Source organism: Oreochromis niloticus, linkage group LG5, assembly GCF_001858045.2.
Source record: "Oreochromis niloticus isolate F11D_XX linkage group LG5, O_niloticus_UMD_NMBU, whole genome shotgun sequence".
Classification (NCBI taxonomy): Eukaryota; Metazoa; Chordata; class Actinopteri; order Cichliformes; family Cichlidae; genus Oreochromis; species Oreochromis niloticus.
In genome coordinates this window covers 5,352,274-5,368,650 of record NC_031970.2, presented here as the reverse complement: position 1 = coordinate 5,368,650, position 16,377 = coordinate 5,352,274, and the positions used below count along the sequence as shown (strand labels likewise).

The 16,377-nt window shown below is 38.0% G+C and overlaps 1 protein-coding gene across 4 annotated transcripts; it reads right to left on the bottom strand.

Annotated features, from left to right (window-relative positions):
* Nucleotides 1-4,522: 4,522 nt before the first annotated feature.
* Nucleotides 4,523-15,251, bottom strand: LOC102082447 (protein shisa-5). Of its 4 annotated transcripts, none has more exons than XM_005456416.3 (6): nucleotides 15,165-15,251; nucleotides 14,830-15,068; nucleotides 14,043-14,178; nucleotides 13,298-13,455; nucleotides 7,971-8,162; nucleotides 4,523-6,282 (listed from the first exon to the last, which is right to left on the bottom strand). In XM_005456416.3, the coding sequence occupies exons 2-6, from the start codon at nucleotides 14,894-14,896 to the stop codon at nucleotides 6,107-6,109; spliced, it is 729 nt and encodes a 242-aa protein (XP_005456473.1). In that variant the 5' UTR covers nucleotides 14,897-15,068; nucleotides 15,165-15,251; the 3' UTR covers nucleotides 4,523-6,106. The 4 variants fall into 4 exon arrangements, with proteins under 4 accessions (XP_005456473.1, XP_025763198.1, XP_013130909.1 ...); XM_025907413.1 differs by having other exon boundaries at nucleotides 15,183-15,236; XM_013275455.3 differs by having other exon boundaries at nucleotides 14,830-15,207.
* Between the last annotated feature and the right edge of the window lie 1,126 nt (nucleotides 15,252-16,377).

The following is a 16,377-nucleotide window of genomic DNA, read 5'->3' as shown; positions in this document are numbered from 1 at the left end:
AGTGATCTTTGCCACATTTTTTCTGCATGGATGTCTTTGTCTTTTGAGTTAAGAGCAGGGTTTATCGAGGAAAATGTTTCATAATATTTTAGAGACTTGAAGATGTAATGAAGTCATTCTGGAGAATGTAGAGCAACACTTAACACCGGTAGGTTATATTAGAGGGAGTATCCCAACAGCACATTTATCTGGCATCTATGTAACACACACAAAAAGATTCTAAGTCTGACCAACCGTCTCAGCTGTGAGAAAAAAAGATGACAGTCAATACAATTCTGAAAGGTAATTTATTGACTCAATAATAAAAGATAAAACGGTCCAGTGTCCCATTTGCGGATCAAGTCAAAAAAAACAAAAACAGTCCCAAGGCCAGAGCCAGCTGTGCCAGTTTCACAGAGAGACAAAATAACACTTTCACTATATAACTCATAGCACAAAACCCATCCATCCCAAACATATCAGGTTTCATCACATTACATACCTGCACAGAGAGACAAAACGACACAGCAGTATTTGTACTGTGGGCTACAAGTAGGCTAGTGTATCAGTGCAATCAATTACACCTGCCTCTAATTAGTCCAACCCCATTAGGGCTATTGGCTTACCAGAAATGTGACACACACACACACACTCCCAAACCAGTGAAACTTCACACAATAATATGGAGATGAATTAATACAGGCACATTAGTCTACCATGTTACATCTACCCATGGCTGGGTGGCTGAATCAGAAGCACTGTATCAGCTCTCTGTTGTCTGGTCTGAGGTAACAAAGGGAGAAAAGGGAAAATCCTAATAACATAAAAATGTTTTTGACCCTGCTGAACCTCTACTGGCTTTTTCTGCTTTGTTTTGTTTTCAAAATCACTTATTAAATGTAATTTTTTTTTTATTTAATTACATTTACATCGATTTTATATAATGGGGAGGTTTTTTCTTTTTGTTTTCTTTTAAGGTTCTGTTATACCACCTCCCTTCTCATCGATTTCATTGGGTTGTTACAGGATTGACTAGTTCTTATGACTACCAGTCCTTTTTGTTGTTTAAAAAATACCACACTCTTTCAAATTTGAAATAAAAACCTTTTTTCCATGTATTGCTTACTTTGTTATGCAGTGATATTATATTTACGGTAGTGTGATTCTGATAGGTTTTTTTGGGGGGGGGTCTTGTCTTTCTTACAGCGACATAGTATCTGAAATGTACTGAAATGCAACCACCACAATCATCACATCTCTTATACCACTCACCGCTGTGGTTTAACTGACCTGATGTCATGGTCCGGGTGAGTGCTGCTGGGCCTTCCCATAGGACCGGCATTTCCACCCCAGGGTGGAGCTGCCACATTCCTTGATTATTATTATTCCTTGATAACTTTGAGCTATTCTAGGTTATGGTACGCACTTTAAGCACCTCTCACCTTTGTCACTTTTGGTCCCTGCGTCTCCGAGTGCTGCCTGCCTTAGAGTCTGTTTCCCACACTGGCCTCTGGCCGTGACATCTGATTAATCTGGATGGTGTTTTTTTCTCTTCTCAGTCTATATTGTTTCTCATACACACAGGTATTCCTGTACATAACCCTACGATCTTCAGTCCAAGTTAATCTGCTCTACTTGCCGTGTTGTTTTGCTGTGTCAGTGCCCTTTGCCACATTTCTCTGCATGGATGTCTGTTAACTTTTTTGTCACAGTAAAGGTAAAAAAAAAAAGGCACAAAAAGAGGAAAAGCATCAATCATGTGGTAGAATATGAAAAATACTTTGTGTGGGATATTTTAAATGGTTTAAAGAAATGTAACTTTATTTTCTGGCATTGCAGATTTCCTTCAGGTCAAATCCGAGGTTAAAGGTCAAATAGAGATTGTTATGGTTCCTAAATTTATGGTTTAAAGAAATCCAACATACAAGATGGCACAACGCTGCTGCCCTTAACAAGCTAAAAAGAGATGAGAGCCCAGCTAAAAGAAACAGAGGAAGAAGAGCATGAACCAAACACATGATGGGCTGTCTGATTCAGGCTTGTCCCTGAAACTAGTTCTGGTAAACTAGGTAAACTACGTTAAAACCAAAACAGTAGTGCTGCTAAATCCCAACTCAACCTAAATGAAGCATTAAATGCAACAGAAATATAAAATAAGTACGACGGTGCTGATCGAGGTGAGGGAGAAATAGACCCTGACACCAGCTGTTAAACACCAAGCTCCGCCTTCTCTGATTTGTTCAGCAGCGAGAACAAATCAGAGAAGTAAGAAAGCAGGTTAAAGATGCTGACATAAAAACACAAAATGATGACTGGACCCACACACTGAGGTCATGTATAACAGAGATAATATAACATTTGAACTCTGACAATTTGATACTTGATGCAGTTTCAGTTCATAGCAGCCCAGTTTCATCAAAATTAGAATAGTTCAGCTGAAATCATCACTTGCCTCATGTTTGCCAGAATTCAGGGATCAGACTGGATTTTATTCATAACTGCTTTCAATTAAAAGCTTTTTGCCTTAGAACTGACCTAGTATCATATAATGAAAACCAGAGCAAACAAATCATTTTAACCTTTAATGACTCGCCTCCTTTTTTGTTTTGTTTTTTGCTGTAAACCACTGAATCGCACCATCCACCAGCACTTACCCTACTTAGTAACTCACCCCAGCACCTGATCCAGCACAAAACACAGTTTTTACTAAACAGAAAATAATTCATCCTAATCTTAAAAGCTGAGAAGATTTATATCTAAAACTATTTTATTCAGTTGTAATCCGGGATAATATTAGTCAATTATTTTATTTTTCTAAGTGTAAATTGATTCTGAGCTAAATCTGTGACTGCCCAGACCATCATTAGAAATTAAGTATTTTTTTTTTTTAACAGTTTAAAAGGTGGTGTAATTATGAGAGAATTGGGGTCGAAACATCTACTATAGAGCAGCAAAATTGAAAGGAATGTGTGCGGGGGCACCTGTGCACCATTGCATCACGCCTCGCCAGCTTAAAATCTGTGTAGAGTCCTGTGTTTGGAGTTGTTTGTTGATGTGTATGGCTGGCAGAGGCAGAGCTGCAGCCGAGTGTGTATAGCAACCGTGACAGAGATAATAAAGGATGCTAAAAAGCATGAAGGTACACCCGGGTCTGCCGTGGATTTCTTACAGCATGTTTGCATCTAAATGTTTCCTCTGATTTTTGTATAAAAAGAGTTAAGAGGACAAAATCTGTTCTGTGTAGACAGTTAGTACAAATAAAAGCTTTCAGTTTTAATGTTTGACTCCTCTTTCAGTTGATGATAAAATATTTTCTGACTGTAACTATTTTTGTAGACTTAAATGAAAGAGTTTGACAGAACTGCATGTGGGTAAAATATCAACAAACACTGCTGAAGACAAAACAGATCAGCAGAGGGCAGCAAAACACCACAACCACTGACCTCATAGAGAGAATCAGATATCAGTTTGATATTCCATATATGATAAGCAGCCGATCTTATTTATTTCCTCATGTGTGAAAACTGACTAGTGACTTTTTCAGGGAGCAAGATATTTGTAAATATTATTTAAAAACTATTCTCTGAGTGAATCAACAACTGTAGTGGTTTGTCTTCCTGTTCAAATCAGAATACACAGCTCACATTAACAGAATGAAAAGTGACAACAGTTATGGTGTCGGCCCTCTTCCTTGGCCTGATTGAGAGGAACAAAAGGACTTCCTGTTTCCTGTCCAGGTATTTGTCCTTTTTGTCCCCCTTCAGCTACTATCCAGAGAAGATGCTCAAAGCATGCCATCGCCCCCTAGTGGAAAGGAGAAACATCTACCCATCATTTCTCCACCAAGCTACACAAGCAAATATTGACATACTGATATGCTTATGTTGAAACATGCACTTACATCAAGCACCAGTACATCCACAAGAGGAAGGCTACAAACTACATAAATGTCATTTCTTATACAAATAAAGCCCGTTTAAGCCTTAAAACTTTGAGATAATTCTTTCTTTGGAAATATTTGGCATTGGGAGTTTTTACACTAAGTACGTAGAATGAATGAATTAAATATGTACACTAAAATATTTTAAAATGTTTTTAAAAATGCATCGCCTCTGGAAATCACTCTGTCCAAAATGCCACTGTACAAAGAAAAAACAAACATGTATTAAATGCAATTAAAAGTATATTCAAGCATCAGCAATAGAAAAAAAAAAATCCTCAAAACCAGAAAAGTACATGGGAAATTTCAACAAGAAAAAGGGAGACAGAGAGAGAGAAAAACACTTTATAAATCTTGTTTTGGGGGTAAAGTCAAGAAACTTCTAAAGAATTGTTATTTTTTTTTATTATTTGACCAATAGATCACTTTAAAATGTCCAATTCTTTCCATTACCGTTTTTTCCTCTTAGAGATGCAGTGGGAGAAATGTGTGTAGTTCATGCACACATTAACATCCTAATTCATCTGCTATCATTCACGTACTGCATTATGAATAAACACACTGCAGTATGATCATTGTTAATAATATTCAAGAACCAAAAACTGAGGAAAAAAGAAAATATACACTTTAATGAACATCACAATAAAGTATTTTTTCTCCACAAAATTTAAATATGACTAACTAGAAATATATAAAAAACAAATAAACAGTATTCCTACATACACATTTCAGACAAAAGGAAAACATACCACAAAGTATTTTTGGATTAAAATATTTCTTACATCAGTTGTCTAAACTACAAACATGTGACCTTGCATCCCTTTCATTAACTGGCAGATGGCGTCTGCAGAGAAACGACTGACGCACACTGAAATGTAAGAGTCTAAACAAAGAAAGATGATGAGATTTTCACAGAAGGTCAAAATGTAAACTGCCACATGAGTTTGTGACTCTACTGCTGGGTCAGCAGATTCACAAGAAAAAGATCACATCTATAAAATGATCTTCAAGTAATTTCAGTCAACAGAAAGCAGAAGTGATGGCTCTTTTTTCCCATAAGAACAGTGAAACAACACATGAACAAACCCTCACTCGTACAGGGCACTTTAAACAATACAAAAATATATATATATATATGTATGCATGTTTTTAAAATATCTAACAGGACTGACAGCAGCATTTTAAAAAACACTGCACACTGCAAAACATTGAGGCTCATTCGAGTGAAACTGTTAAGACAGCCGAGTAAATGTGACGTCATTTTGTGACTCAAATGGATCAATAAATAGAATAACACGAGATAAAAGAAAAATATTTTAAAGCATTTTAAGTTCCATGCATGCTTTTGAAGGCACAAGTCTTTCTCATATTTAACACGAGTTCATCAAGTTGATGTTTGGTTCACTGAACATAAAAGACTCCTTTGGTAAACCTGGCAGTGCATTTCAGCTCAGTCCTGTTTTTAACAAAGTTAAAACTGAATCATTACTGGAACATCGCTAAAAGATCTCAGAGCTAATTACCTTCACTGGCAATAAAAAGAGCATCTAGAGAGCGTTTTAGAACAGGAAACAGAAGTCAGGAAAAGACAGCAAATTAGCAATTTAAACTTCTCAATGTAAAACTGATCAATTAAATCATCCACAAGGTCATTTTTTTAAAGCAGGAAATCACAATAACTGTCTAAAGGCACTGCATTTCCTATAACAGGATTTAAAGAGTCAAAGCATGCTGCGTTCACAAAGTCAATAATAAGAAAATATGAAGGTTTTTGTACTAGAATTAATTTTAAATTATTTCATATTATTTGATTAGCATTTTGTCATATTTATGTACATTACATACACTGTGCTAAGCTTTTTGGAATTGAGGTTGTAAGCTGATCAAAAAACAATATGAGAAATGAGGAAACAAAAGATCATTGTGTGTGCAGACAGGGCTTACATGCCTTGTTGACATGTTGAATGCTCATTTGTGCTGGTGGATGAAAAAACTTTAGGATTTGAAGAATTATTTCAAGGGTTAACCAAGTGGAGTGCTCACGAACCATGTGGGTTAACTGATATGGCATGAAATCCTCCAATCATAAATATTGCACTTTGTTCTCATGTAACACGACTTGCATGCGAGTACAGGGAAAAAGGTTCAGAGCACTTCCTGGGGCTGTACTGATGTCCACGATCCAGCCTAGGGTGGTGGTGCAGCAAAATCTGGATTATATGCAGGCTGGGCTAGAAAGTCTGGAGTTGCAGGTGGAGCACTGGGCTTCGGCTGGGGGTACGCTGGCTGGGGGTACGCTGGCTGCCCGGGCATGAACACAGCCTGGCTGTAAGGCGTCGGTTGCGGAGGGTAGGCAGGACTGACTGGAAATCGAAAGAGAAGCTTGCATGAGACTGAACGCACAGACAACGCTAAAACAGTAACCACAACTGCAGTTCTGTAGCATAAGAACAAATATTATATTAAAGAAATTTAAAAAAAAAAAAAAAAAAAAAAAAAAAAAAAAAAAAACCACGTCCCTGGCAGTAATGGATGACCTGTGAGTGTAGATGTAACACATATGGATGTAATATTACATCTACCTTCAAATATGCTCCATTACCTAGCATTTTAATGACATGCATATTTGTCTCATCGAACTTGTGCTTATTTTCAATGATACGACAGATTCTTCAACTTTACTTTAGGCAGTCACAGTATTTTACACAACATGATGCACAGAAACAAGTTTCTGCGTCAGAGCCTAAACCAGCTTCTGTAGAAATATTTTGGACATAGAAGCTCCTTTTTCCCCGAGTCAGGAGCTTCTATTAATATTTCCACAGATGCGCAGTTTTGGATTTCAAAGCCTACCTTTCACCTAGTTGTTTATTCTGCCAACACATATTCTTTTTTTGTTAAATACTGTCCCCTTTCCAGGAAGCATGTTCAAAAAGCTAAGTTTAAAAATGCACTTTGATATGATCAACTCTGAGTTTCCTGTTTCAGAACAGCTGATCAGATTTAGTTCAATGCACTCCGAGTATATTCACCCAGTGTTAAGCATCTGCATCAGTAAAGAAAGAAAGCCACGATCAATGGAGCTGTGACATCACGATTCACCATGGCAACAGGTAAATAAAGAGCAGAGACCAGTGGAATGAGAAATATGAAGACCACTCAGTGCTGAGCATGATATTGATCTTTATATTGAGAGAAGTAGTTGAGATCACTCTTTCGTCATCACTTTGAATAATGTCTGCTGGAAAGCTGGAATCCGAATGTTGCATTTGATTTTTAAATCAATCTTTTCTAATTATTCAACTGTAACCTGACAGGGACAAAATGTAGGGACCAGGAACTGATGTTAAACAACAGACTCCACCCTCAAGTCAGACCATTTTGTGGCTTGAATAATTATTCTGTAAACATTTTCTCTTTTTTAATGTTTCTGCCATTACTGGATAGAAATGTTTAATGAGATTCTCAGAAAAAAAAAACTCAGCTTTAATGTCCCCGAGTTTAATCTGTTCTAATCTGATCTCAGCCTTCACTGATAGATAACAGCTCTTACAGCCATAGCACTATCACATTTAACTGAAAAAAGCAAGGCAGCTTTCTGAGTCTTCATTGAATGTAAAATTACATCAGTAGAGACAAACATGTTATAAGAAATGTCTTAGCTTTTGCAAGGAAAATGGCTTAGAGTCTGAAAACATTACTACCCAAGTTATAGACTATATAGATTTTATTCTGAGCTGACCATAAAACAGTGATGTAATCGCTGTCTCCAGCCTTATTCATGGCTGTAAAAGCTCTCATGTTAATCACACAAAACAGCAAAACATCTAACAGGCATTTCAGTTCCTGTAAAAATGTAAACTTCCATGCTATGAACGTTGACAGCGACTCTATGAATAAGAAAATGAATCAGTGTGTCACACAGATGGTTCAGGTGCAGCAGGGGGGAAGGAGTCAGAGTTTCTCTCAGCTCAGGGTTAACAAACTCGGGCTCATTAGCTAAACCTGCATCCTGGGATAGGGCTCAGGGCGGGTTAAAAACCACACTCACTTGCTTCCTGATAAGATGGTGGTGGTCCAACTGTGAATGGCTGTCCATGGTAGGGCGGTGTGAGGATGGGCTGAGCTGGGTAGCCAGGCTGGGGTAGATGGTGGGGCATTTCCTGGTAGGATTCAGGAGGCCCAGGTGCTGCCGTTGGATGCTGAGGAGTGTTGCTGACCATTGTGACCTGGGTAGTGGCCTCTATCACAGGTGTAAGCAAATAAGTAACAAAAGGTTAGAAATGTAGAAAGATGCTACATATTATCCAAAAAACCTTGAGTGTGTATTGCAACTTATAGGTGATATTCTAATAAAGAAAGATTCAAAAATGAATATTAATCAAAGGAAGAAGAGCAAATGGTGCACTTTGAGTTAACATACATCATTTATCATCCTTTCCATAAGGTCTGCATCAAAGAAACTAAACATGACGTAGTGTGTTTATTAAATATACACAGATTTACACTTTTGAAGTATACAGAGACTCAAAGAAACACTCCTGCATCGTCAGAGTGTAAACTGATCTCTGTGTAAATGAAAAGGCACTGCTTAGAACAGGAAAAAAAAGAAAACTTGGGGAAAATAAGGTGTCTTTAAACAGTGGGTGTCATCACAACCACTTCCTGTAAATGACGCAGGTTGGCCTTAATGTTTCCAGTCTGTGGTTGTCATGGAAACAATGAGTCACACAGGGTGGAGCCCTGGCATTCCTGGATTTGATCCCATCATCCAGCGGCCTAAGCCAAAGAGGCCACATTCTGTTCCTCACTTTATTGTAGCCTCTCTGCCAGAAGTATGTCCCCTAACAGCAAAACAAATATGAGCTGACCAAACTGACGGGAAGTCGGAAATGTGAATGTGGTTGACTGTAAATACTGACAACAGTCAGCTAAGGCCAGGGGCGGATCTAGAGAAATTTTCTTAGGGTGGCATGGAAATCAAATGGGCTGGCAAAACCAAAGCCTAACTTCAAATACAAATTGTAAATTTTGAAAACAATAAAGTTATATACAGCTATTTACCTAAAAATAAAGCCAACGCATCTGGTGTTTGTTTTTTTTTTTAAATTTTGTACAGCCATTTAAAAATACTACTATAACTAAAATGAGAGAACAATTAGGTTTCACAATAAGATCTCCCACAAATTATTTGTGCCAGTACAAAAAAAATAAAAAAAAATTGTCTGCCACAAGATAGAGGAGAAAACCACAGGGATAAACAACAGGAGGTGTATCACTCCTCTTTTCCACTTGGAGACAGTGTTTACATTACACAAAACAACGATTACACAACAAACTAACTACACACAACACACTAACTATACGTTAAACGTCACAAATCTCTAACATCTCAAAACTCTCTCTCAAAGCGCTCTCTCTCTCACTCGCTCGCTCGCTCTGACTCGCTGTCATCACTCTCAAAACGTTCCCCTCTTCCTAAACAACCAAATCCCATGCGTTGTCATTTCCACCAATAGGAAAGAGGTAGCTACTTTTCCTTCTTTACTGTTTTCGCACCGTCCTTAGAAGACTTTTTTTTTTTTTTTTTTTTACATTGACAAATGTGCTCTGGCACAATCATAGGCATGGCTTTTGGAAACAAGAAAAAAAGCCGGTCCGTGCTATGGGCTGAACCATTTGTTAATGATGGTGGTGGTGGGAGGGGGATTTGCAATATATTCAGTTTTAGAATTTATATTCAATGTGAACTGTAGCTAGGCTCCAAGTGTTAATACTGTTTTTTTAAATAAACAACACTGTCATATGTAAAACTGGGGTGGCAAGGGATCATTTTAGGGTGGCACGCGTGTGGTTAAGGCACTCGTTTGATTTGCCAAATGGAAATGTGTTTATTTAACACGACAATCGGTTGTTTGGACACAATTTAGTCATGGCATGCATTTGCATGTAATTACGTGACGTTACGTACAGTAATCCATTCTTAATCATGTCAAATGAACACTTTACATAAAACTACCAAGTAGTAATGATTTAAAAACATAAACACTATATGTACATGTTAAATGAACACATGGGATCTAATCAGCACTAAGTAGATTAAATTGAGATTAAGACACTGTCTAGTTATAAATGTTTAGAGACTCAGATTTAAATATTCATCTGTGAGGAAAATTATGCATTTATGAGTCAAATTTTAGCAATGAATAAACTTTGGAGGCCACGAACATGCTGTTACGCTCTGAACCTGAGAAGTAGACGGACCTGTGACTGCAGGTTGCACATTTCACTATCTGAGCTGTATTTCAGACATGTTTTTGACTAAACACATTTACTGATGGGGGATATCGAGTCTTAAAAAGTTGCAAAACAACGGCCTATTAATGGGGCTGGTCACAACCAAGCAACAAGAAATCATTACAGCATCCTAAGAGTTTACTGCACAGAGGTAGATCTGCAGATTCTTTGCACCGATCACATTTCATTTGCAGTGTAAAAAGAACACCAGAAACCATAGCCAAGCACGGGTAAGCATGGGTGAGCACAGCCTGCAACGGTGATTTATTTAAATAAAAAAGGAAATAAACCCCAAAAATGCATGCTTTTTTAACTGATTGCAAAGCAAATTGAGCACTCCCAAAATTAGTGCTAGACCTTATGCCTGTGCGCCAATCACAGCTGTTCCCTGCATCTTGTAGCTTGAAGTTTCCTCAGTTTAGTCTGGAGGAGTAAGACTACATCAAAAGACAGATGAGCAACAGACCGTCAAAACAAAAATCAAATGTCTGGCACAGCAGAAAGCGAGCTCGCTTTCAAAAGCAGGTCATCGTCTGCTGTTTAAAAATACTTTGGATTTAGAACGATGATGTTAACCAAGAGTCAAAGCAGCACAGCTAACTTATTGAACGACCTGAAAACACACCTGCAAGGTGAAGTAAAACAATGCAAAGGTTGCTAAGGTGAATCATTCAGCATCAACTCAGATGTATATTAAAGCAAACCTGTACAGCTCTTTGTGGCATCGCTAGAGCTCACGAAGAAGCACGGCCTCATTTGGCCAAGGTAAGTATTTAAGTCTTCAGGTAAGAGGTCAAAGTACCAGGAATTACTTTTCCAAACGCCAATACCAGCACTATATGCAAAGCATCACAGGGGGAAGTAGAGGAAGCTCTGAGAGCTGTTGAGTACTTTGCTATGAGTTTCAGCGACATCCATCACACAGATACCAAGAATGAAGTGAAAGAATTTATATTTTACTTTTAGAAAATATCTTATGTGTCTGCAATTAAGTTTTAATGAAGAGGAACATAGAATAGAATAGAATAGAATAGAACAGAACAGTAGAATAATCCTTTAATTGTCCCACAAGGGGAAATTTGGTTGTAATAGCAGCCAGAAAGACACATATACAAACAAACAGGACACAGAACAGAAACATACACAATTTTTTCTTACATATTTACATCAAGGACAATGGTTACTATAAACACAATATACAGCACAATGTAAAGGGGAAATCAGGGCTGTGTTGATTTAATTTTGCATTAAGTTTTTGTACAATTTTTTTAAACTTATGCAATTTTTTTGTTCAAAGAGAGGCACTGAATTTAAATGAATGATGAGTAACAGCTTTATTACAGCGCAAAGATTTGCACACTAGCAGGATCACAGCATGATATGGACATTTATTAAATTTATTATGAAAATTTTAAGGCCTAATTTAATTTAGAATGAATAATTGTGATAACAGTGATCTTAAAATTCTGCAAAATGATAAGGATTAGCATTTTGGCTATAATCGTGCAGCCCTAGGGGTTGTGCAATTTCATTACTGTCAAGAAAACTAATGAAAACACTACAGCCCACAAGGCTTCATTGCACAGTACATGGTATGAAAATTTCCTATTGAAAATAACTGTAAAAAAAATTCCCTTTCATTATTAAAAGCTATCAAATCTTAGTCTACATTTTATCCAGCATTACATAATCAGGAGTAAAGACTGAAATTCTTGGCAACAACCCCAGCTATTATTGATCATCGTGAATATCGGCTGAATGGGGGATAAAGTGCAGTTTACAGTCAGTGTGATGAAGAATCATTACAGCTATGCTGTGTCTGCAGGTTTGAAATATTGATAATGATTCTCTGACTACACAGACAATACTCTGTAGGCTCTGCTGATCTTTTCATGACATTTGAGAAAAAACAAGAAGAAAAATAAAGATGCTAGAGTTGTGGTTCAAAGCCCCACACAGCTGTTTCTGAGCACCTTAAAGTTGGTAGTTGAAAAATTGATACGGCTGAGCTCAAGGAATTTAAAGCACTCAGAGTAAGCAGAAGCAAAGTCAAGTAAAGACATGACCCCTGAAGTGGAAAAACAAAAAACACACCAGCATCAAACTTTGGCACAAACTCTAAACAGCAATTATCTCCGATGACTTGTTGAATCACTGCCCTGTGGCACCAAGAAAACCAATGGAAGGCAAAACCTAGTCAAACACAAAGCGCAAATAAGGAACTTCACAGCTCTGAAAAGTTTATAAAGCCTCTGACACTGCAGTGATTCTGAAACATTAGGTCAGGGGAGGCTCTGTATCTCAGTTGTTGTGTTACTTGTCAGACCAAACTGCTGAGGTAATAAAAATCATGTGGTAGGTGAGCCAACAGTCTACAAACGAGGCCCTCATGGTCTCAGACAAATACTCAACTCACCAGAAAACCAAGAGACTGACTTCTTTAAGACATGGCTGAAACAATCGGGGGGGTTAAGATGAAATGTATATGGCAGAGATTAGGAACTTTAGGTATGTGATATGGTCAGACTAATCCTGTTCTCAGAGCCTGCAAAGAAAATACAGCAAATTACATACACAATGATAAGACTCACACTAATAGCTCTTTGTTCACATGAAGTGTTCCAAGTACTTCCTTCATTTGACTGAGCCAGACACTTCAGGTTTTTGCATATTGCATCACACAGGCAGGAGGTGAAATCCAGCATCACTAATCTTTTTCAATGTTTGACATGTTTTGTCCTGCACGGCTCCGACTTACTGTGAATATGGCTCCATTCAGAGGAACTCAGCTGTCTTTTCTAGTTGACTAACAGAGGTTTGCTCTAGCAGACATATAGGCAGATAAGTAGACGCTATTCAAGCTGATTCAGCAGATGCACTTGTAAACAGAACAAACAGAGACCTGAAATGCCCTCATATATACACAATTTGCTACCAGTAAGTAGGGCTGCAAAGATTTGTTGCCATTATCGATTACGTTGTCTATAAAAATTATTTGACGTTGAATTTTATTGCCGACGCCTCATATTCTAAAACCATGTAAATCACCCAAATTAAAGTACTAGTTCTAGTAATACTTACCACGTTTGTGGCACAGCTTGTACAGGCAGCAGCTGGGACAGATGCAGCAGCAGAAGATGATGAATACTATGGGGATGACGCTCACGCCAACAATGATAGTGAGTAATGTTTTGTTGTCAAAATCATCAAGCTGAAACGTTTTTTCAGGATCTTTGCTGCTGAAAAGGAAGAAAAGTAAGGATTATGCACAAAACAAAATAGGAGAGAACAAAAATAACACATTTAAAACAAAGTATTATGGAAAAACCAACTAGGCTACGGTCTGTTTACTATAATATCACAATTTTCAAAACATTCAACTATACAACAACTCCTGATGCTATAGTTAAAGTACAGTGCGCTACATTTTCTGCGACACTAACTGAAAAACAGGTGTAGGTGTGTTATCTTCAACAACCAGCACGCAGCATGCAAGAGGCCCTTTTTCTAGATTTCTTTTAGGGGGGGATCTTGAAAAATTCTGTAAACTGAATTCAATACATTGTAAATAGTTTGAAGAACAGCCGATACGCTGTCAGTCCTCTAGTGCGTAAGCAAAGCAGTATAGCTATGAATGTTACGTAAATGAAGGCCTTTGTTTCAGTCTGGAGTGCACTTCAGCTTTACGCTAATGACAGGAAGACATTGCGTCCTGTTTTTAACGGCTAAATTACTGCACAGGTGACCTTAAACACACATCTATACTGGGCGAAAGGAGAGATTTAAAAAGAAATCACTTTCTAAAATAGAAATGTTTAAAACATACCACTGTTCTTGGTTATCTTCATCAAAGCGCTTTGAAGAATCTAAACAACAATATCTGTTGTTGCAGTTCCCACAGCAAAATCCTCCATGGCATTCCTGGGCTTCCTTACCACTGTAGGCCAGGCAGTCGTCCTCTGCTGCAGACCAAGAGAATCAGAGGGGCAGCAACAGTTAGCTCACTTCAGATAAATCAATTAGTTATTAGTAATCAAAAATCACTTTTCAGCCCTGCAACATGTTGACTTTTAGGGAATTTGTGATTCACTGTCACTGTGACTGTGAAAGTGTACACGGTACAGAGAGGGTATCTTCACACGCTTACCTCTGCTCAGCCCTGAAAACTTTGTGGTCACTCTGAATGATGTAGTTTCTACTGCTACTAAATCTTTCTCAAGTTTCTTATTAATTAACGGGCAACTTGAGTGACCAGAATATGGTGGATAAAAACAACTTTCACCTAAAACGTAAAAAAAAATACCCACACACTAATACTGATTGATTGTATATTCTTTCTCTTTTTAAAATGACTTTGTTTTTTAATGGGGCTGTAACAAACTAATCTACAGCGTTATTAAAAGGTTTAAAATACAAACTGTAACTTTAAAAAGTGAAAAGAAAACATGTCTTAATAAGTTTTATGGCCTTTCGTAACAAGTTTTTGGATCCTTAAACGCTACGTCACTGACTTCGCCCTAAACGTGGTCTGAAGTAACATCACAGACTGATTGATGGTCAGCGGCTACAAGAAAATACAGCGGCCGTTAAAGGATGAACACAATTAAACTTACCGGATACACAAGGGGCCAGGATCACAAACAGAGCCAACACGACAGCACAACACAGGCCTGACGCCATGTCCGTGTGTAAAACTTTCCCGGATTCACTCACGGACCCGGGAATCTTCCCAGACAGTTACTCAGATCCGCACAGACTGCTGCACAGATCGTCTATACAACGAGCCGCCTCACTCGGTTCCTGTTCCAGCCCACTGACACACTTACTCCACGGACTGTGTAGAATCACGGGTCTGTAAACACATCATTATACACGGTTACGACCATAGACGGTATAAGATCGGTTACGAGCTGCGAAAAGAAGAAAAAAGTGTTAAAAAAATGCTAACAGAAATGTTTAAACGGACGAGGCTGCAGACACGAGAGTGGACCCACTTCCCCAAAGGAAGTTATTCTTCCCTCTTGTCGTCTTTTTCCGGTTGTCGAGGTGATGGGGAAAAAAGACTTTAAATGTCAGTTTTCTCTTTTTTAGAATTAGACACTTCATAATTCGCAATATTTCAGAAATATTGAACATTTAACTCTTTGCTGTTTCTCATTTGTAACCAGCCACCACAGTGAAATGCCTTTCTCCCAACAATGAAATCAGAAACAGTATGACATTTTAAACTGGACAACTTGTTTTAAAATTTAGATATTTTGCCTGTAGTAGTATTTTTACAGTACAGCGTAAAACCCACTCGCCATTTCTTTATATTTTTCTGGGGAAAAGGGTGTAGCAGTGTTTTTGAAAATGTGCATACACATGTGCAAGTATACAGTATATAAGGCAAATTCTAATTATTCTTCAGTGCGGCCTGGAAAACGGCAGCTTGCTTGTAATATTTTAAAGTGGTTTTCAGCAGTAGCTCTGCAGGCTTTTTAAAGGACATTTAAAGCTTTTATTTGGATGTTGTCTGCTTTTTGGCCTGTTATCAAGATGAAAAATGCTGCTAATGAAACACTTTAATATTATGTGTTGGCTCAAAGTGTGTTTTTTCCTGCATGTATTATTCCATCAGTTTGGACAAGATCCCCTGAACCATTGGCTGAAATGGAGCCCAAAGCATGACAGAGCCTCCACCATGTTTTACAGATGGCTCTCCTGACACCCTCCATATATACTGACAATGATTTGAACCCAAAAATTTCACTTGGATTCATCACCTCATAGCACCTGTTGCCACTGACCCTGTCCAATTAACACACCTCAGACATTTTAACCACATTTCCCTTCCTTAAAAGTGCCTTATTGACAGCAAGCTTTCCACTGAGACCATTTTTAATGAGGCAATAGATGGATCGAGGGGTGGATGCATCTCCCAGGTCCTGTCAGCTCTTTACTGGATTTTTTTCCCCTGTATCTTTTAAGGACATTACTTTCAGATACTATTATTCTGCTCATCCGTTGATATGTTTTTTTAGGCCTGCCACTCCTGTGTTTTAAAGGACACAATGCCAACAGTTTTGGTCTTCTGCTCCTTGTCAACCAAAGTTGGGACAGCGGCAACAATAAGCTGGAAAAGTAGGTGGTGCTAAAAGGAAACAGCTGGAAGTATAATT

Excerpts from the sequence above, each read along its gene's own strand:
- LOC102082447 (XM_005456416.3), bottom strand. The coding sequence starts at position 14,896 with ATGGCGTCAGGCCTGTGTTGTGCTGTCGTGTTGGCTCTGTTTGTGATC. Across the intron at positions 13,456-14,042 it reads GAAGATAACCAAGAACAGTG|CAGCAAAGATCCTGAAAAAA; the intron begins GTATGTTTTAAA and ends CTTCCTTTTCAG. Across the intron at positions 6,283-7,970 it reads ACCATCTTATCAGGAAGCAA|TCAGTCCTGCCTACCCTCCG; the intron begins GTGAGTGTGGTT and ends TTCGATTTCCAG.